Source organism: Varroa destructor, unplaced genomic scaffold (genome assembly GCF_002443255.2).
Source record: "Varroa destructor unplaced genomic scaffold, Vdes_3.0 BEIS01000005.1, whole genome shotgun sequence".
In the NCBI taxonomy this organism is placed as follows: domain Eukaryota; kingdom Metazoa; phylum Arthropoda; class Arachnida; order Mesostigmata; family Varroidae; genus Varroa; species Varroa destructor.
In genome coordinates, this window is record NW_019211458.1 from 292,490 (window position 1) to 312,359 (window position 19,870).

The following is a 19,870-nucleotide window of genomic DNA, read 5'->3' on the forward strand; positions in this document are numbered from 1 at the left end:
GCACCTGGCGGCGTTGCTTAAGGCAATAATAAGCAGAACGCGACGAACAGGAAATCGCACTACGGGATAATTGACAGCAACAACAAAGATCAAGATATTCTGGCAATATCATTGGATGCTAAAGAAGGATAATACTCCTCTTTCGAAGACAAGTGCTTTCTCCTCACTTACGAAGAACGTCTAAAACTAGAGATTATTTTGCAAAATATTTCACCAAACATGTTTTTTCGAACCGCTCAGATTGGGGTGATAATGGCTCGTTCTGCAAGTTCGGCGGCCCCAAGGCTTCAGGGAAAAGTGGCCATTGTAACGGCATCAACCGATGGGTGAGAACGTTTATAACACCTAGAACTAGGACTAACTAGAATAAGAAAAACTTGTACGAAGCAGTAGAAGAAAAAAATATCTTTAGAGGGCAAAATACGAGGTGCTTTGCCAAATGCACGCTCTTGTTGTACAAGTATGAATCAACAATGAATAATAATAGATCTCTGCGTATTAAATTTTAATTGAAATATTGTGACACAGTATTTTTTTTTGGTAAAGCTTGTGGAATTTAACAAAAATACCTTTCGCGCAGTCAAAATACAGTTTATGAATTTATCGCTTCACAAACCATAAGAGCAGGCTTACAGGGCACGGTAGTATGGAGTATTACCACGCAGAAAAAAAATACTGAAAAATTGGACCAGGACGATAAACGTGGAACATTACCTTTTTTTCGTCACCGTGTTAATAATGAAGTTGATAATGAAGCAATCAAACGCCGACGAGCAACCTCAATTTTTATCCTGCTGATTATAGCTTGAACGTAACACGAATCCGTTCACGGTTTTACGCAAATCAGATAAAACACCCAATTTTGTTACTCGCAACGAGAAATTTTACTATCATTTAATGTCACCTTAAGACGCTATAGTATTACGTAGAGCTTGATTCGGTAGAGATAGCGCTAATTGTTTTGCTATTATTGTTAATCTCTATTTTGGACACTCATTAATTGAAAAGCACTTCATTAGCATTGGCTTTGCGATAGCTCGTCGCTTAGGGCAGGAGGGCGCTAACATCGTGATTTCATCGCGGAAGCAGGCCCACGTCGATAACGCGGTGGATCAGTTATCTAAAGAAGGACTCTCTGTAACTGGGGTCCCTTGTCACGTAGGCGACACCGCGCAGAGAGCGAATCTTTTTAAGGTTGGTGCACTGTGGGCTTGCCAACAATATCTGTTATTGTCATTATCATTTGAACTCATACAACAATCAGGAGATGGCTGATTGCGGATAGAGATTTATCCTGAGGTACCATGATTGGACGCATTTGAAATAAAATATTGAGTTTACAACAATAAAAAAGCTAACATAATTTATGTGACGCTTCGTAATACGGTAAAGTGCTAAATATTAGATCTGGTGAACCTTCCTAATCTTTTTTCATACGAGTCCTAAGAACTGCCCGTTGTTGATTCTAACCCTCATTTTTGTAAGACCGTATAATGACAATAAATTTAGATTACTAAACTTTAAACAGAAGAAGAGGGAATATGCTCACGTAGCAATCCTTATTACGCAAGTAGAAATCCTTCATTTCCGATCTATATATTTTCAGGTAGCTAAGGAAAAGTTTGGTGGTCTCGATATATTGGTGAGCAACGCAGCTGTTAACCCATCCGCTACTCAGGTTTTTGATGTAAGTTGCATTTCTCAGTGTTTGAGTCATCGAAGACCTTACACATGCATAGTTTGACGCTATTTTATATTGCATTTTTCCAGACCCCTGAAAGTGCTTGGGACAAAATCTTCGATATCAACGTCAAATGCGCCTTCCTTCTGACGCAGGAGGCCTTACCACTGCTGGAAAGAAGTTCTTCGCCTTCCATTATTTACATTTCTTCGATAGCTGCTTATCAGACTATGCCGGTACTATTTGAAATATCCATACATTTTTTACGACACGGTGATAATCTTGAATTATTGCAAGTAGAACCCTTTGAAGAAGCACTTAACGCATGCCCATTTTATTTATAAAGCTAACCAATTGTTTAAATTTCGTAATAAGATAATACACATTTTGCTTCCTTCGAAGCACTTGTCTCATTAATACTGTTGACAGATTGCGTTAGCTAGCTCGAATGTATGCCGAACACAATTCGTGGCAACAAGGTTCTACAGTTGTACCAATTTAAACATGTACTCGCGGTGTATTTGTCAATGGTTTATTGCTATTGCAGATGTTGGGAGCGTACTCTGTATCCAAAACCGCTCTTTTGGGTCTAACTCGCGCGGCGGCGGTGCACTTAGCGCCCAAGATTCGTGTCAATTGTGTAGCGCCAGGCATTATTAAGACACGGTTCAGCCAGCTACTGTGGGAAGATGAAACCGTATGCAAAGAGATGATGGAGATAACCCCACTTAAGCGGTATGTTGTTTCTCTACACTACCATTTGACAAAGGACAAATACTCTCTATTCTATTATGTACTACAAGCTTTTGAAACTTTACGCTAGAAAACGCCAAATAATGGATTTGAGATATCGCCAATTTGTATTCTTTGTCTTTGTACGTTCACTTGTGTTTTGCAGGTTGGGAGTTCCTGAAGATATCTCTGGCGCAGTGGCGTTTCTGGTTTCTGACGATGCTTCTTATATTACCGGAGAGATATTGCCTGTTGCCGGTGGATTTTTTTGCAAGATTTAGTAAGAGGATACAGCAGCCACTGTAGCAGTATTATCGACATCGGTACTTTTCTTGCGGCTCACTTCAATAGATTCGGTGAACGGAGTTGATGAAGCCAAAAATAGAGTAATTTTCACAAAAGCAACTGTTCGAATAGTAGCACTTTAAAAACCTGCTTGGTGGTTAATAATCTCTCTACAAAATCAGTTTTCATAAAACATACTACATGTTTAATAAAATGTTTAACTGTTACTTCATCCTGGGGATTCGATTCGAAACACTAGTTTTGCCGACTAAACATTAGAACTTTTATTATATCTACAAGTTTTACGCCTGGCATCGCTGTTAAGCATTCCATCAGATCAAAACTAGATGTGTCTATGTCCAAATCTGAACCTAGATCACAACTTGCCCCTTTAAGCTATCTTTCATCACTTTTATTATCACTCCACTATTAGCAAATTACTCGACTATTATAATTTTGTAACGCTTGTGTGGTATATAAGCCGTCAATTGCCGTAATATGATCTAAATAAATAGCATTTATACTGAATAGCACCTTAGAAGAATCATTGGGTCTGTTTCAATAGATGTGCCGTAAATACCGAAAAGGCATTTGTTGAACAGACGTCCAGGACGATGTGTCGTCATATGCAGGTTTGTCAATGAACAAACGACGAATCAATCAATCAATGATTACCTGCTTTGAGAAAAGACAATGTTATATTGTTTTTTTTATTTTTCACTCATTAATTTAAACAACAACTTACGCTCTCTTATAATTATAATCCGTCTGTTAATTTAAGCAATGATGCCGGTGTCAAGCTACAACAATTACACTGAAAATGTAGGTACTGCCTTCCGTTTAAGCAGTCCGAAGATTCAGCTGTTCGATGAAACACGCATTAGAGATGAACACTGTCTTAATCATAATTATAATAACATAAACAGCACTAGCTTGCTATATACTTAGATGCACATCACTTTGCTTACTATGTACAGAATTGGGAAATATGCTCCTAAAGCAATAAATATCCCTGATTTGCTTACATTCCCCCTTGTCTAAGTTTTTCTATCGCACGCACCTTTTCAACTATGCATCCTTTGAATCACTTGAGTACGTTGAGAAATATATATAATGGTGTGCTAGTGAAGAGGGGAATATTAAGCCTGGTTCAATATTTGTGCTCGCCATAAATGAGTACCTCTGCACAATCCCCAGCCAGCGTTTCTCGTTTGACTAACATACAAGGATGTGTGTATTTACTTAAACATAAGGCAATATATTGTGACATTTACGCGTTCACGTGATTCTAATTCGTCACTTTTACCTAGCTTTTGTCACCACGAGTTTCCTCCTGCCAGGGCTCTTCTTCGGTTAACCGCTCACCATGTCGTTTTTTGATATGCATATAAACAGAACTCCGCCACTTAGCCTTGTAGTCACAGAGAGAACAGCTAAATGGCAATGGCTCTTGATGAGTAAACTCATGCTGTGTGTACAAATACTTGTGGCGCGTGGCAAAGTCACATTTTCCGCATTTGTATCGAGGTTCCTTATCGTGACTGAGCCGATGGCTAGCGATTCTGTGGCGAGCTCTAGCGCGATAGCCGCATTGATCGCAGGCATAAGGAAGCTCTGCAGAATGCATTTCTGCCATATGGGCGTACAATGTCGCTGTTGAAAGGAAAGCTGATTGACAGACATGGCAAGGTAAAGCCCGTGGGGCTACGTGCACTTTTTGTTTATGCACCTTAATATAATTACGTCGCCTTGACACATAATCGCATTCATCACATCGAAAATATACACGGCCATCTATACGGACCGCCAACGGCTTGTCATCGGTGTCTTCGATATGTTCAACTTCGGCTTCATCGGATGGTTGGGTTAGCTTTACTTCTGTCGAACTCACTCTTTCAAAGGAAGCAGCTGAATCAAGTTCACCTTCAACTATGTAGGCCTCCATTGCTTCCGTGCCCGGCCCTTCCTGGAATAGCAACACGTATTCCTGACGGCCGCTCGTCGTACCATCGGCTCCGTAGAGCTGCTCCACGAGCATTACGTGCTGTCCATTTTCGGGATGACCTGTAATAACACATTTATCCGACTGCAAAACTGAGCTTTCTTCCCCAAAATTGACTAACTCTTCCGGCTTCCGTGTTTGCTCATGAGGCTGCTGGACACCCGCGTAGTCATCCTCACGTTGACGAACACCTTGGCTGCTGTGATCGTTCACCTGTAACTTCAGGTCGTTAACTTCGGTGATTGACTTCGGTCCCTCCTGGCTTCGATTTTCTTCAGATTCTTCATTTGTTTGCGGCCCTCTTTGCTCATCTGGATCGTTATCATTATTGCCGTAACGTATTTCCTGGGAAACTCCTTCTCGGCCAGACTGGTTCTGGTCAGATTCCTCCTGGTTACGGTCCTGCTCACTGAGCCGACGTTTTTCGTGATCGACTACCGGAGCGGTCATGTTTACATCCTGACTCCAGTCCGTATTCTGTTGCTCGGTGCACGTCACTGAGTTTGTTGGTTCTGCTTCTATCTCAGGCACATCTGAGAAGGCACAACGTTTACGCATATTAAAAAGGCTGGATACTTATTACTAGCGAATTCATCCAGTGTATACAGTCAGTCCTCTAAGGCAATGTGAATTCATAAAGCTGGCAGTAGGCCGGATCAATTTCCTTTGTTTCCTGCTGTCACAACCAATTCGTTTTCAATAGAGACGCCAATATTTAGCTATAATGTCTTACTCTTATTAGTATTAGAAGAAGAGACGTTAATCAGATCACAGTTTAGTTTGCCTTGCTCCGCTTGGCCAATGTAATGCCAGCAAGCTATTAAAGATCATATTAATAAATGATTAATTATATAAATAAATAATCAATGTGTTCATTAATCTACCAAATATGTCAACTAACAATAAATACAAAATGGCAACTAGCATGCGAAAAATGTGTTTTGTAATTTTTGCAGTGCAAACTCATCGAGCGTCATCATTAGTTCGAACAAGGTAAAACATCCATAAACTTTCGCTGGTCTGGGATCTGCACCCCTACGCTGCTCAAGAGGCGCGTGATAATTTACTATCGTCCCTTATGTCTACGCCAGCTGTACTACTCGAATATAGCAGAGTTCGCATGCAGTTAAGTATACATGTAAGTTAATAAGAGGGAGTTGCTGAACTCCCTCTTATTTTGCTCACCCATGAATATTCACCAGCGTTTGGCCAATAACTTTGGCTTATAATGAATACATTAAGTGAACTGGAGTATAATACCAAAAAAAATTATTGTTTTCAATTTGACTACCAAACTAGGTTCATGCCTTACTCTTTACGCATACAGTGTGATTGTTTTCGTTATTAGCTGGCCCTCTACCTAAAAGCTGCTCCCTTATTTGTATGAAGACCTAAAAAGTATATTTCTTTAGAAACGAGGGCGAAAGACTAGCATGTCTAAATGAATCAATTCAAAGCTATATAAATCAAAGTCAAAGCAACCATAGTAATCAATTATATGTAGGAAATCCTACCATGACGGCTTTTTTTATTTATCCCCGTTTACCGAGCTTTCTATGCACGATTACTTAGCGTTTATAACACGTAGCTAAAAATATTTCTTAAAAACGAAGTACCATTCAGTACACTAGTGTACATGTTCCGTAAAGATAATTCTGAATATGCACCATCATAAGAGTGGGTTCATTTTGTAAGCGCTGCGGACTAAATAGCAAGTAATTAGCAGAACGACAATTCCTGTATCAAACTAAAGGCATGTAGTACGACCGCATCTGATGGTAACAGCAATGTTTTCAAATTTAGAGCCGATCGTATCTATCAATCTTTTCAAATCAAAACTTTTATTCCGGCACATGTTAGCACTTTCTTATTGTCAGCGTTCGCATCAATACGCTCCATCTACAGGATGTCATTGCTTCCATCTGCAAGAAAAAGGAAAGGTTAGAAAAAGCGAGTTCTTTTCCTATATTTGTGTTTATGTACATTTAGTTATATTATTATTATTTAATGGACATTAATAGATTTGATTATGATTATACGCCACTAGATTTAATGTAGGCTTGTAAGAATGGAACACGATAACTTCATGCTGGCACAAAAAATATATTGTACTTTTCTTATGTATATAGGTTTATTACATATGCTAATAAATATCGAAGCGTATAATGCACATTTCGTTGTCTGTATCTCGTTGACTTTCCTGAGTAGGCAGTCGTTGATTACAAACCAAAGCTTCCGTCACACACCTTCATTGTAGGATCAAGCAAACACTTAGTTGGAATACTATATGATTACTCTATCCATTAAGTATCCACGACAAAACGAAAAATGTTCGGCCTTTACGCTCATTTATAGCCCACCAACCCATAATGTATACAACTTTATACCTGTTTCTAATTCCTAAAGTATTGACAGAAATAATAGAGGGTTACTAGTCCTTACCACTTCCGTTTATTGCAGTCGCTAGTTTGACCGCTTTTTTTAGGGAATTATACTTCCTGCCAGGTTGAACGTCAGAAACCAGGATGATTGAATATAAAGCCCGATCATTTTTTGTGTGTGGATCCGATAGGCATTGCTTTAACAAAATATTTTCATCAATAAGTATACTCCCTTCGTAATGCCATACTAATCGGAATTGTAAGCATACCACATTTTTATGATAATGAATCAAGCAATATTGATTTCAATAACAGCGATATAGATACAACAAAAACAAAAAGGGCTACTCAGTAAGCTGTACAAATTGATTCTAATATCATCTTAGTTTTCTTTTTTTTGCAAGGTTGACAAAACTAAGTAATTCGCAGGACTGTAGCCGTAACTTGAAAATATGTAACTGACAATTTGTCTAATGTTTTATTTTCTCTACCACCCGCAATCTCTGCAGTAATCATAGAAACCTTGCAAACGAGTAGCTAGGCTTAATAGGGCGTATCGTTCGAAAAGACGGTAGGCTTTAGCCGTTTGCGATAGACTCGTTTCGTCAAAGAAAAGCAGCTTTAATAACCGCGAAAGCTTTCCCTATTTAATAGCAACAGCGACTCCCGAAAATCATACAAATTACCCTCACTGCGCAGTTCATAAGTCGCTTAACTTCAAATAGCGGCGTCAATGCAAATCACACAATCCAATCTTTCAGAAATATGCTTATAATCGTGACAGTGCGAATGTTTATTTACTACTATCGCGATCATTGACGCTTTTATATCTCTCGTGTCTGATAGAGCATCCTTATCTTTTCTTTAACTTAGGGCTGTTTATCGGGCTAGCTTTACCTATAGAAAACGTTTCGCGCCCTTAATTCCAGAAAAAAATTAGCTTCTTCACACTTAACGCTGACTTACTCGTTTACAAGAAAGCATAAGAAACGCAGAAAGTAGGGAACACCGCTCTGCGCGTTGCAGTAAACTCAGGAAACCCGGTCTCTCAGGCGATTCTGATCCATCCTTTCGTTTGATACAAACTTCTTTTGATTCTCGACATATTACTGTGACCTCTTGCGCTGAAATTCCTATTCTCGTTCAATACTCATGACAGTATTTAAACCTAGTTATCATCTTTCAATACGATTACTTCATGCCAGTCTGCTCTTAATCTCCCAGTTTTTTTTATTTGAGCCTACGAGACTAGAGTTTTAGAAATCAGTTTCAAGCAATACAGTGACAGTCAGTGTGGCATATCAAATACGGTATAAAATATTGATTCTTTACAAATATACGTATATACAAATTTATCAAGAAAGTATTGACCGTTTTTTTTAGCTGCAATAGTAGATATACTAAAATTATTGCAAAAACTGTTATTCAGATCTAAGACGGGACGCTTTGGTTATGAGGGAATTCATAATAAAATTCACTTCATTTCACAATTTTGTATAACAAAGGCACAAATGCTGCCAAGGCTCATCAAAAAGTGCATGTTATTTATGGTCAAAATGCGTTATCGAATAGTTTTGCGTTTTTCGTTCCGCGAATGACTATGTGAAAGAAGTCCCTCGCAGTGGTCTATCAATGACGGTAAAAAAAATTATGAAATTATTTCATAAAAACGCGTAAATAACCAAGGAACTACACACCCATCAGCGCTCAGTTTTGAGTCATTTAAAGAAAGCTGGCTACAAAGGAGCTTCATGCCTGGGTACCGCATGAATTAAAGCAGAATTATTTCTTTGACCATATTTCCATCTTCGAGATTCTCTACAAACGCACCGAAATCGAAGCATCTGTAAAGCGGTTGATCACGACTAATAAAAAACGAAGCACATATGATGGTAACAAGAAAATAAAAAGAATACACTATCTGTGCCAATGATCAGACTGGTGCCAAAAACGTGATGTTATGTGTTCCATGGGATTGCAAAGGAACCGCGCATTGAGTTGCTGTTACCTGGCAAAATGATTGATTTGGACTTTTACTGCCGAAAATTAAAGTTATCACAATCCACTGAAAAAGTCAGCTGGAACTGGTGAACAGAACAGACATCGTCTTTAATCATCACAATGCCAGACCACATACAGCTTACTACCTGGCAAAAATTAAAAGAACTTCAATCGGAAGATTCAATGCATGCGTCGAACATTGATGGAATCGTAACAATGTCGGAAAAGTGGCACAGCGTCATTGATCAAAATGGCGCATCCTTAGTGTGATAATATTATTTAGAAATAGAGGAAATATTTTCCTTAAGTTTGACTTAGAGACGGTCAACGCTTCTAAAAAATTATATATACACCGATATATTTAGGTATACGAGCCTATATGATCCACTATTAAAGATTCAATAAATTATTGAAAGAAGTAAACAGAAGTGAAGGTCCCAATCAAAAACGCTACACTTTAAATCTGAACGCTTATGCAAAGCTATTTATACGTATGTTTAAAGCTTACACTAACTATAATCAATAGTATTCTATATTATCTTGCTCTGATGTTGTCTAGCCTCTTCGCTTCTGGCTTTCCTTCAATAACACGCCCTTCAATATTACTCACTGAACGCTTTGGAATATACAGGTAAAATATTATTGACATCGTATCGTCTTACTAAAGTTACTTCCGTGTTCAGAGATATAATGGGGATTTTTCTTCCTTCATGTGCAGGATGTCCCACAATTAAGTTATGGGTGACCGTCTTAACTTAGTATCGCAATGACCTTTTTTTATTAGTCCTCAGAGGCTCTCATGCTCAGTAATATCTTACACTAAAAACGTCCAAAAAAACAATATGGTATACTAATTAATCGAATTGATAGATATCATGTAACACGGATAAACCCATCGATTTCTTGGCTTGCTCGCTGAAGAATACTAACTCTTCAACCAAGATTGACAGTTGTGATCGTACTGATTCAATAACCTTGACCGCATAAACCGCAGTCGTGCCACTTCAATCATTATTGGTCTATGTATATTTGGAGCGACTGCCCACGCCAAACAATGGAACGTTTAGCCAGAAGCAAAGCTTTCCGCATCCAACAGTGTAAAAGTCCGCCACTAGTTCTTCAAAAATGTTAACGACATTGTCGTAGTCACCGCTATTCTCAAATGAAGTTATACACCATCACCGCATCACTATTACTCTTTGATATCCAGAACTGAAATTGCGTTCATGAAAAATATCGCATCTTTGAGAGTCACTTTGTTGGAACCTGATAATAGAATTACCAAAAATGACTAAACTGGTGTCAGAGAATATTTTTTCTGTATTCTCTAGAGTTTAAAAATTGCACACAAAGCTGTTAGAACACAAAACCAAGCTAGTTGCATTGCTTGCAATACGGCAAAATAATTTTCTTAAAAAGACATTTTCACATTTAGACGAACTCACCGCAGTCTAACGACGTTCATGATTAATACCAAGTAGAGTCCAAAGTGCGTTTTGACGAAAAAACCAAAAATAGCGGGCATTTTCTCAATATTTTCAAACTTCCTGATTTCCATCCTGAATTTTAATGGCACATTTACTATTATGCTAAGCTTACTCTGCAACACTACCTAAAGTGAGTCGCTTTAAATAGAACCAGTATATAGTTTTATCCGCCATTGAGACGCATTAGGATATTCTGGTCCAGCTCAAATCGAATTGTTCAAAATTATCAAACGTTGAAGTCCGAAGTAACGCTTAGACTAGGCTGATATTAATGGATGTTATAATAAAAGATGCGCTGCTACTCTAATGATAAGAACAGTAGAGAACCACAATCTTTTATAACGTATAAATACTTCGTACGTATGTCTTATCCATATGCCATGAAATACGTCTGATCCTACCTCTTGATCCAAAAACGATTGAATTTGTCAAACGCTAGAATGATGCACGTTTGTTAATGGTACTTGATTGACCAAGAGAATACTTGATTAAAAAATGAACTTGGCCACTTATGTTGTACATTATGAGCTTTGTACGTGCATTTAACTCAATTACCGCCATTATGATTCCTAGTGTAAACAATGTTTATGCTTTAACCATATTTCATATGATACCCAATAATAAATTTTCGATATCCAGGTAGAGCTATTTCTATTAATGTACCCACGAATAAACGGATAACTATGTCTGGAATTGGCCATTCCGGGCCAAACCTCCACCTTTTCCTAATGATTTTATGGTTATTTTACCCATCAGTATGAATTAACTAGTACTGTTGCCACGAAGCGTTAAAAAAGCAAGCATCACAAATAGAGGTGACAATGCCAAAGATAGTACGCAATTGACAAGCATAAGATTTCTTACATATTTCGGCAACTGTGGGCTCACTATTAAGTGTTACCATTTTATATTATTGTTTATAGTATCGAAAAGGTTGTATCAAATTCGCTTACGACGAGTTTTGTTTCGCTTGAGGAGCTACAGTAGGATCAGTTGAGTCAGGTCGCAAGGAGAAGTAATTTGATATGGAAGCGACAGAGGTTATCGAGGTCCAGAATAGACCACCAGTCTGAGTTACACCCTGCCCGGATTCGTCTTTGCGATCTTTGTTGATACTTGTTTCTTCAACCTGACTGGGAGAAGTAGGCGATAAGGGGTAGAATGGTATAATTGACGACGCAGCAGGTTTTGGAGCAACAGTTGGATAAATGCCCTTTAACGCGTAGTGTTCCTTGACCATTAGCAGCAATGTGTCTTCCGATTCCCTATGAATAAATCCAAATACGCAAAATATATGCAAAAAAACATGTTCCATGCATCCGCTCAATTAGAAACGTACTACGTTCGTGACACAATTAGTTCTTCAATTCGTCAACTGAACAAACATTGATAGCCAGATGTAAAATTATAACTAGCGAATCCAAATTTGAACGTTTCTCATAGTCTATCAGCAATAATAATAATGTAACACTTCCTACCAGTAACAAGCATGGCTGAACAAAACGGAGAGGTACTCGTTGAAACTCTCTAAGGGACCTTCCTGCAGAACATGGTCCACTCTGCGACCTTGATTCAATGCCCAGCCATCAACCGCCGATTCTGTGCTGTTAGAGGTTCCTTCTATAGCCGAACCCTGTATAATTAACACGGCAAAGTAAGTAGTTAATATATTACGTAAAAACTTACTATTATGTCAAACTCAGTATTGATCTGGTGTTATTGATTTTCGGTAAATCTTTAAAATATTTCTATAAATCCACTAATGAATCAATATCCATCATAAAAGCATGTATGCTTCCCAGAAACCAAATTGTGTTTTTATTGGTCGAGCTTTCTTGGTGAGTACTTTCTAGGAGATGCTGCGTAGTAACCAATGCTCCTTAGCACGGTTCTAGTTTGCTTCGTAAGATTAGATAATTAACTATCTACAACGAAATGCGTGTATTCCCCTTTAACAAACTTTCAGCAACAACAATTGTTTAAGAAAACGTCAATGGCTATTCGATATATATGTCCGGCGTTTACCTGCACGCCTCTCGAATTATTGCTCGGCTGTTGTTCCGTGCTGACGGAGTCGCGCCTATGTAAAGAGCTGCTTAAAGCAGAAACAGCGTCGACGAACTTCTGTTTAACTTCTGTTGACACCTTCTTTAAAGATTCTTTAACTTCGAGGTGCATCCGTTTGCGTCCTTTGTGGTGTGGAATTTGAGCAGGTTCCAGTGTAACAGAGGGATCAATCAACGGCTCCATTCTATAGGCCTACAAATCAATATATGTGGGTTATCACAATCACCGCCAGCAAATATTTCAGAATCAGTAATAACCTATTATACTATATGAAGCTTCAGCAATGTGCGATTGTACTAAATACATTAATTATAATTCAAACATTGTAATTAAAAATGGTTTTACACAATGTCCTTAGGCAGCAATTAAGTTTAAATCCTAAAAAAATCGATACCTTTGTCTTAGCTGTACTTCAGTAAAATTCAATATACATTGATTACTATAAAGGTACGTTAGAGGAAGTTGTTTCTATGAAAATTATATTGCAAATGAAGTAAAGGAAGGCTTACGATAGGGTCGTAAGGATGATAGATGTTGAAGTATCGGGGGCAAGTGGGAAGACGGAAGTCCTTTCCTAGTGTTTCATTTCCTCGCACAACAATGAACATCGCAATTGGCGAGCCCATTGCAAAGAAACAGTCCGGAGCGAACTCAAGTTGAGGGTAGTTCACTGTCAGCTGGCCAGTGCCTTGAATAATGTTTGTAAAATATTTATAAATTATAACTAATATATGTACAACTAACCAAATATATAAAACTTCATCCATAAGCGATTTTGGAGCCGGAAAAACAAACAAAAAACAGGCTAAAATTTAGAAAATAACCACGTTTATAGTGGTGAATTGTTTCTCACATTTAGTACATCACGAAAAATTGTGTGCATAGCTTTTCCTCCAATGATGCTTTATTCGAAGACTTGTTTTTCTTTTCCGTCCTAACATAAAAATCGACAATTTTTAGTATCGCACATGTATCCAGTTATATATTCGTCAGGTTTCAGACTATTTACCTTCATTTCCTTGAACAAGAAACTCGGCTCTAGTATAACTCTGTTTCCTTGAAAGTACTTTTCGTGGGAAACGCTCAACAGCATTAATAATTTTTCTAACTGAGCCTAGTGGAAGACCTAATTTTAAGAGGTCGGATTCATTCATAAACGCCAATGCCTGTATGTCGACTTCAGCATCGCTGAGTCTTGACACGTGACGCCGATCAATCGCCAGCTGATCAAAAAGTTCCTCTAGCGTAGATGGAGTTACTGCAAATGGAGATAAATTAGATGCTGATTTGGCGGAAGCGACCGAACTTCTCGAGAGTTGTTGATGCGATAATATGTCATAAAGGATCATGGAACCTACAATTGAGAAAAACGCAATAAATATTAAGCCACATTACGCTTTGGAATTCGGCGTGCCTAAAAAATAACTTGCTGGTATTCATTTTAAGGGAAATCGTTTTTAAAGAATATCCAGATTTATTTTCAAGCATATATACAGATTATCCATTTTTACCTCCTAAAAATTCTCCGTGGTCCTCCCGCTATTTTTTTAGTTAATTTCTAACAGACTATACTCACATGTGATAATTACACTTCTGTATTGCACGCGCGTTTCCCGTCGATGGATTCTATTAACTAACCTATATACAACGAAGCTTCACCAGTTAAATCCAACGCCTATAGTACCAGCCGTACGAACAACCTTTACAAACAACAAAGTGCGTAAGCAACGTCTCACCTAGACTGTGTCCTGCAAGGCCAATCGTGCCGGTGAAGTTAGGGTTCCGTTTCTTGAACAGGTGATGTAAACGATTAAGCTCGGAGCCCACGTGGTCAACAATAGTTTGACAATAGACGGGCGATGTGTATAAGAGAGCGTCCAGGATTGTGTCGTTTGAGAATTCTCGTACTCGGCTAATTGTATTGATTGTTATCTTCTGTAGTTTCCTGTTTCATCACAGACCCACAAGAAACACTTAAGACTGAACTTTCCATTCAATACATTGCCACCTATTATTCAGTAAATAGATAAAAATACCAAAGTCAAAAAAAAAACGCCGAAATAAACCAGCCCATTTGATGTTGTAACTTTAAACATAGTCAGACCTTTTCTGAAGGTCACTGTAAATTACGTGGCACAGTTCTCTTAGACTGTTGTCCTTTCAGTGAGTACGATTCAGCCAAGCTACCTCAGTACCATTTACGACTTTAGTCAAAGGAGTGACTCACTCGTCAAGTCCGGTAGTTTCACCATGCAGCTTGCTATGCCAAGATACCGGCAGAAATTCCACCCTGCCCACTTTCCCCGTCTGGAATTGTTCGCCAAAATGGTTCTGTATTAATTGATTGCTCATCGAACGGAAATCATCAAGGCACTGTTCGACCGTACGCATCTTCAAGTCGCACACTGCTCCGATACCATGCACAACAAATATTAAATGGTCAATTGTCTGGCCTTCACCGGGTTCGAATGCTGCCTCTGTCGCTTGATCCGCGCCACGCTTGACGATTCGGGGCCGAGGTGTGCTGTCCTGCAATTAACAGGGTAAATGTAAAAAGTATGTGTTTTCAGGTCATGCAGTCACTGAGAACTCAACTGAAGCATATGTCTCTTTCTAGTTTTTCTATATTGCTCAAAGCTTGTTTCGAATAGGTTCAATGAAATAGTAATAATATTAGTCCATCATAAGTACATAATTGCTTCTGGAAATCCAACATAATTCTAAATTTAATCATGCAGTAAGAAACAAATGAACGTTTGTTCTCAGCACCTCGTTTATCCCAGTGACTACATTAACTACATATATTCTACGTGGAATAAAAAACGTATTCGACATAACGCCGGATCGCAATAGCACTCATCTTAAGAAAGCTATTTCATATATATATATATACATAAGCAATCAATAGTTGACAGTTCTATTAATGCCGTAATGAAGAGACGCACTGATATGTTGCCCCATTCGTCGGTGAATCCACTCGGAACGTGATGCGTCATCAAAGTGGCGCTGTAGATTTTGACGTAATGGCCAGAACCAACATCGATTTGTCTGTTCCACTTATTTAAATTGTGACACTTTTGAAAGCTTTCCTACAAACAAAGCAATATAGGAAATCCAGTTAATAATCAAGTTACACTAAGCGCTACTTAAAAATCAGCTAATAAATGGTACCTCTGTCCAACCTAAGGTCCACGTCGCTTATCTTCAGTTTGGGCTCGCATCATAATTAGACCAAGAACAAATAAAAAGAAAACTAGAAGTGTATAAGAAAAAATGTTGACATAATTTACGAAAAAGTCTGTAACGATACTCATTTTTGCTTTAATTGTCATAAACTATGATTATGGTTGTGAGTTGGCGTAGTTTCTGTCATAGTATATGTAGGCGGGTAAAACAAAACCAGCCCGACAATCCATTTCACTGAATATCAAATGATGAACTTTATCGACTTCATGAGAGAATATTTCTAGTATTTTTAGAAACTCTAATAATGTAAAGAATGTAAACTAACAATTCGTTCCATAAATGCGTTAATTAATTATGTAATCAGGTCATGATCCTAACGAATTAACTCATGGACCTTGCTTGTACAAACCTCAAGAAGATGGGCAGTATCCTCTTCGTAAGGCGTATATCTGCTTTCACCTTCACCTTTGTAGAACCAAGTGCAGCGACGGACGTGAATGGCCTCTGGTTCGGTCCAATAAACTGGATACATCTTTTTTGACGAAAGGTCCACCTCGAACCGACCTCCACACACCGTTACGATGCCTGATCCAGCTATATGAGCTTGACGGCAGAAATGAGTAAAAAGTTTATTTGATACTGCAAATATAAGGCTATGTACGTATTCGGCTTGAGATGTGAGAACAGGTTTATGTGGGGACACCTATAGTAGAGATAATTCGAGAGCAGCCGCACTTCTAGCAGGCCATCCACATACCCTTACGGCAACATAATTACTGAGAAAAAGTACTCATTTTAAGACTGTTTGCGGTTGTACCATGTTGTCCTGGGAAAGGTTCAGGTTGTGAAATAAGCTGTAACTGTCTTTCACCACTGAAAACATATCTTTGCGAAGTTCGCAGAGACAAACTACTCTTAGACAATTTGGTTGTTTATTCTATTCATCCCGGTTAGGGACCCATCATATGTTGGTCGTTAAAAGACTACTGGCCGTAAACAAACCTGCCCCACTATAATCAACAAGCTGCCCTATTTCTGTACTAACTCTAGTAAATGCGCCAAATCGGTTCATAATATATATTTGTATATAAATATACCGATTACCATTTTCGAGTTCGTTTGAGTCAAGCAGACTGAACGGTGTCCAATTGTTGTTGTTGATGCTCATGGATCTTTCCAACGACCCACTGCTACTTGCCCCTCCGCTGGTACTGGTCCCCTCGATACCGGTAGCCGCGCTAGCGCTGTTGCTACCGGTTGCAGTCTGTCTCATGTAAAACCAATGTGGCTTCAGTGGTGGGGGTAAAGGTGACGGTGCCCGGTTGGGCGGTTCGAATGGTAAACTCGTCGGCCGAGTTGCGCTAGTTGTACCAGTCTCAGGAAAAGAACGTCCGGGCTCCCCCAAACTACTGGGGGCGCTTCCATTTCCAGATGAAGAAACACCAAACTCATTTGTGAGAATTTGGCGAATCTCTGTAAGACACGGTAACCCAACAGCAATATTGATCCAGTTGATGCTTATTATTATTATGCTTCCTTATTTTCGACAAAAAATGTACTAAACCATATTCACGAATAGACTGCGCTTGTAGAGCTTCAGCCAATCTCCTCGTAGATGTTTATTTAGCAACAATGTAATTGATGTACGCATATGTATAAAATTTAAAAATTAATATTCTGTGGATCCTGTGCTGTCCAATGTTGTACTTATAACACAGATAATCGATTCATTTCATGTGGCCTTTGTAAATTTCCGTTTGAAAAGCTATCTTTTGTACAAAGTAGAAAACATCTCAGACCCCGTTTGCTAAAAACTGAAATATAGTGGATTCAGTACGTTGCATACTTGAAAACGCCTTACATGACTGTTTATCAATGTTAGTCAATTAAACTCTACAAAAAACATAGCATCTGATTTTTCGGTAATATGCTGGCTAAGCAACAGGACCAAGAAAGAACACATTATTCGGATATCAAAAACCTATTCTCAAGCTTAAACTTTATGTGCTCGAGTACAGCAGTCGCGTTTAATACTGTTCATACTTGAATGCGTTTTTCAAACAACAGTCGGTTCAGTGTAAATCTAAGATGACCCTTCCATAGTCGCACCACCGGCTTGTTGGCGTCGACACGTGTTACATCCTTTCGATTAAATTAATTATGAAGGGATAAAAGCCACACTATAGTTTCCTGTAATTAACTCCACCGATTTACAAATTACGACTGAATTGAAATTACGAACAACTTGACTGGATGCATTTCACGCGCATCCTGGTGTATGAGTTTTAGAATGTGTATAAAAGCAGCTTCATTATCTCTTTGTTTTCAATAAAATTTTTAATGGACACATCTGCCTGTAATACTGAAATCAATTGCGACATATTTCCTTTGTTTTGCGTAGTCTCTTTCTAGTTAAAATCATCCCTGTTGGACTTTAGATGCTATGCGGATGACACGAAAACTATTATGAATAAAAATCTAGCACAGGTAGAACTACTGGGATGGGGCATGGCAGTACGTCGAATTACGGAAGTAATCCAGTATCATTTAGATTCATAAGTGCGACCTTCGGTTTGCTTCAAAGTCGCGTCATCTTCATTCGTGCAAACAAAACAGCGCCCAGGTTGCGCAAGCGATTCATCCATGCATTTCGATTGAGACTAGTCGGGCAGAATCCAAATTCTGTGTAGCTTAACATAATATGACTTTAATCCCACCTTTCTGAGACGAACCTTCCATCTCTTTCCACGCCGGTTAGCAATTTGGTTTTCCTATCACCGTCGCATGACAACAAGATTTTAACTCTTAAATTAGTCACGAACTATCGTGACAACTTTCAGCTTTTTTGCTCTCCCTTTATTGTCAGCAATCGTCACTTTAAGTTGGGATAAATTTTGATAGATCTTATTCTGTCGTCACTAGGACCACAAATACATTTACGGCTACAGATGCAATGAGGATCAAAACAAATGCTCGCTCTTTCTCTTGCTTAAACGACGGATTGTAAAGAGTACGGAACTTCAATTGTCACGAACTTCCTCATAGAACACGCATGATTTATCACAGAGGTTCGTTCATGTGGCAAGTGTTACATATGTGCAGAATTTCTCGAAAAACACACAATCTCACACAGCCATATAAATAGTAGTACAGCGTCGTGGAGAAGTAATGCAATACGCCACCTTTTTGCATCTTTGTATCCAGTGGGCGATCCCGTTACTGCTCCTTTTGTCGATTTTTGTACTGTTGTACCCGTTTGGTAACACATACTAGTATTAAAAATAGTATTTGTGTAGCATAATGGTGTATTGTGACAGTCAGAACAGGTTAAAATGTTTGTCTCTATTGGAAAAAAATTATGCAGTGTGGTGGTAACTCTCGTAGATAGGGCACCAAACGAAATATACTAATGGTAATATACGACAGAAAATAAGAAAGGTGTGATGAACACACGGAAATCATTTGGCGAGAGATGGTTTGCGTGTGAGGTTATGATCTTGCTTGTTATTTTTTATAAGATTAGTAGCTAGACCCCTAATTCTTTTTGTATGTTTTTTATGTAACTGGTAATTTGGTAATCCGATACTATTTTCATCACAACTTAAACGAACACCTGATTATTTTCGTGTTATATGAACAACTGCATTGCTTGCACAATACAACTTTAACTTCGTTCACGTCATAGGGAATCATGGCTTGATAAAATAAGCACTTGTACACATAGTCGCTTTTTCCATAAAAGTTTTGACACAAATAATTCATCATAAACCGAAGTATACCTTAATCTAACGGACGCAGATGAGAGTATTGTTACATCTGGAAAATATTTTAGTTATTGGTTACTAACCAAGTGCATAAGAAAACACATTTCAATAACAAATTTTCTAGTCAAAAAATTGGATCGCTGTATCGAAAAATGTTTTGTTTTTTGTTCATTTTGCGCCTTCATGTCCGCCCTTTCAACCCTCCTAGTTGTCGGAACGCGTCGGATCTTGCGATGGCCCGCCTCTCCCCTATGCACTTTTATCTGTGTGTTTGTTAATCGGTT

At 38.5% G+C, this 19,870-nt stretch overlaps 2 protein-coding genes across 11 annotated transcripts; one reads left to right on the top strand and one right to left on the bottom strand.

Moving 5' to 3' along the window:
- Positions 1 to 11: 11 nt before the first annotated feature.
- Dhrs4 (Dehydrogenase/reductase 4) lies at positions 12 to 6,886 on the top strand. Of its 3 annotated transcripts, none has more exons than XR_002674081.2 (7): positions 12 to 326; positions 1,020 to 1,194; positions 1,607 to 1,687; positions 1,771 to 1,917; positions 2,229 to 2,416; positions 2,580 to 2,799; positions 5,657 to 6,886. XR_002674081.2 is itself a non-coding variant. In XM_022809391.2 (7 exons), exons 1-6 carry the CDS (start codon positions 220 to 222, stop codon positions 2,692 to 2,694), a joined length of 813 nt encoding a protein of 270 aa, XP_022665126.2. In that variant the 5' UTR covers positions 12 to 219; the 3' UTR covers positions 2,695 to 2,736; positions 5,657 to 6,886. The 3 variants fall into 3 exon arrangements, 2 of the variants coding, with proteins under 2 accessions (XP_022665126.2, XP_022665125.2); XM_022809391.2 differs by having other exon boundaries at positions 2,580 to 2,736; XM_022809390.2 differs by lacking the exon at positions 5,657 to 6,886 and having other exon boundaries at positions 2,580 to 3,724.
- On the bottom strand, positions 5,091 to 19,741 carry PAPLA1 (Phosphatidic Acid Phospholipase A1). 8 transcript variants are annotated; one of them, XM_086990775.1, is made up of 12 exons: positions 18,389 to 18,482; positions 16,927 to 17,295; positions 16,232 to 16,425; positions 15,582 to 15,725; positions 14,864 to 15,165; positions 14,373 to 14,581; positions 13,646 to 13,990; positions 13,146 to 13,324; positions 12,595 to 12,828; positions 12,048 to 12,202; positions 11,523 to 11,834; positions 5,091 to 5,233 (listed from the first exon to the last, which is right to left on the bottom strand). In XM_086990775.1, exons 1-12 carry the CDS (start codon positions 18,465 to 18,467, stop codon positions 5,224 to 5,226), a joined length of 2,532 nt encoding a protein of 843 aa, XP_086846901.1. In that variant the 5' UTR covers positions 18,468 to 18,482; the 3' UTR covers positions 5,091 to 5,223. The 8 variants fall into 8 exon arrangements, with proteins under 8 accessions (XP_086846901.1, XP_086846900.1, XP_086846902.1 ...); XM_086990774.1 differs by lacking the exon at positions 5,091 to 5,233 and adding an exon at positions 6,185 to 6,622; XM_086990776.1 differs by lacking the exons at positions 5,091 to 5,233; positions 18,389 to 18,482 and adding exons at positions 6,813 to 6,946; positions 19,602 to 19,741.
- Between the last annotated feature and the right edge of the window lie 129 nt (positions 19,742 to 19,870).

What these genes read in the sequence shown, in the direction of transcription:
- Dhrs4 (XM_022809391.2), top strand. Translation starts at nt 220, where the DNA reads ATGTTTTTTCGAACCGCTCAGATTGGGGTGATAATGGCTCGTTCTGCA. An exon ending in GTAACGGCATCAACCGATGG is followed by an intron (nt 327 to 1,019) that starts GTGAGAACGTTT and finishes GCACTTCATTAG; the next exon opens with CATTGGCTTTGCGATAGCTC. An exon ending in CTGCTTATCAGACTATGCCG is followed by an intron (nt 1,918 to 2,228) that starts GTACTATTTGAA and finishes TTGCTATTGCAG; the next exon opens with ATGTTGGGAGCGTACTCTGT.
- PAPLA1 (XM_086990771.1), bottom strand. Translation starts at nt 18,467, where the DNA reads ATGGATGAATCGCTTGCGCAACCTGGGCGCTGTTTTGTTTGCACGAAT. An exon ending in GACTTTGAAGCAAACCGAAG is followed by an intron (nt 17,296 to 18,388) that starts GTCGCACTTATG and finishes CGTGTCTTACAG; the next exon opens with AGATTCGCCAAATTCTCACA. An exon ending in ACGAATGGGGCAACATATCA is followed by an intron (nt 15,166 to 15,581) that starts GTGCGTCTCTTC and finishes TGTTAATTGCAG; the next exon opens with GACAGCACACCTCGGCCCCG.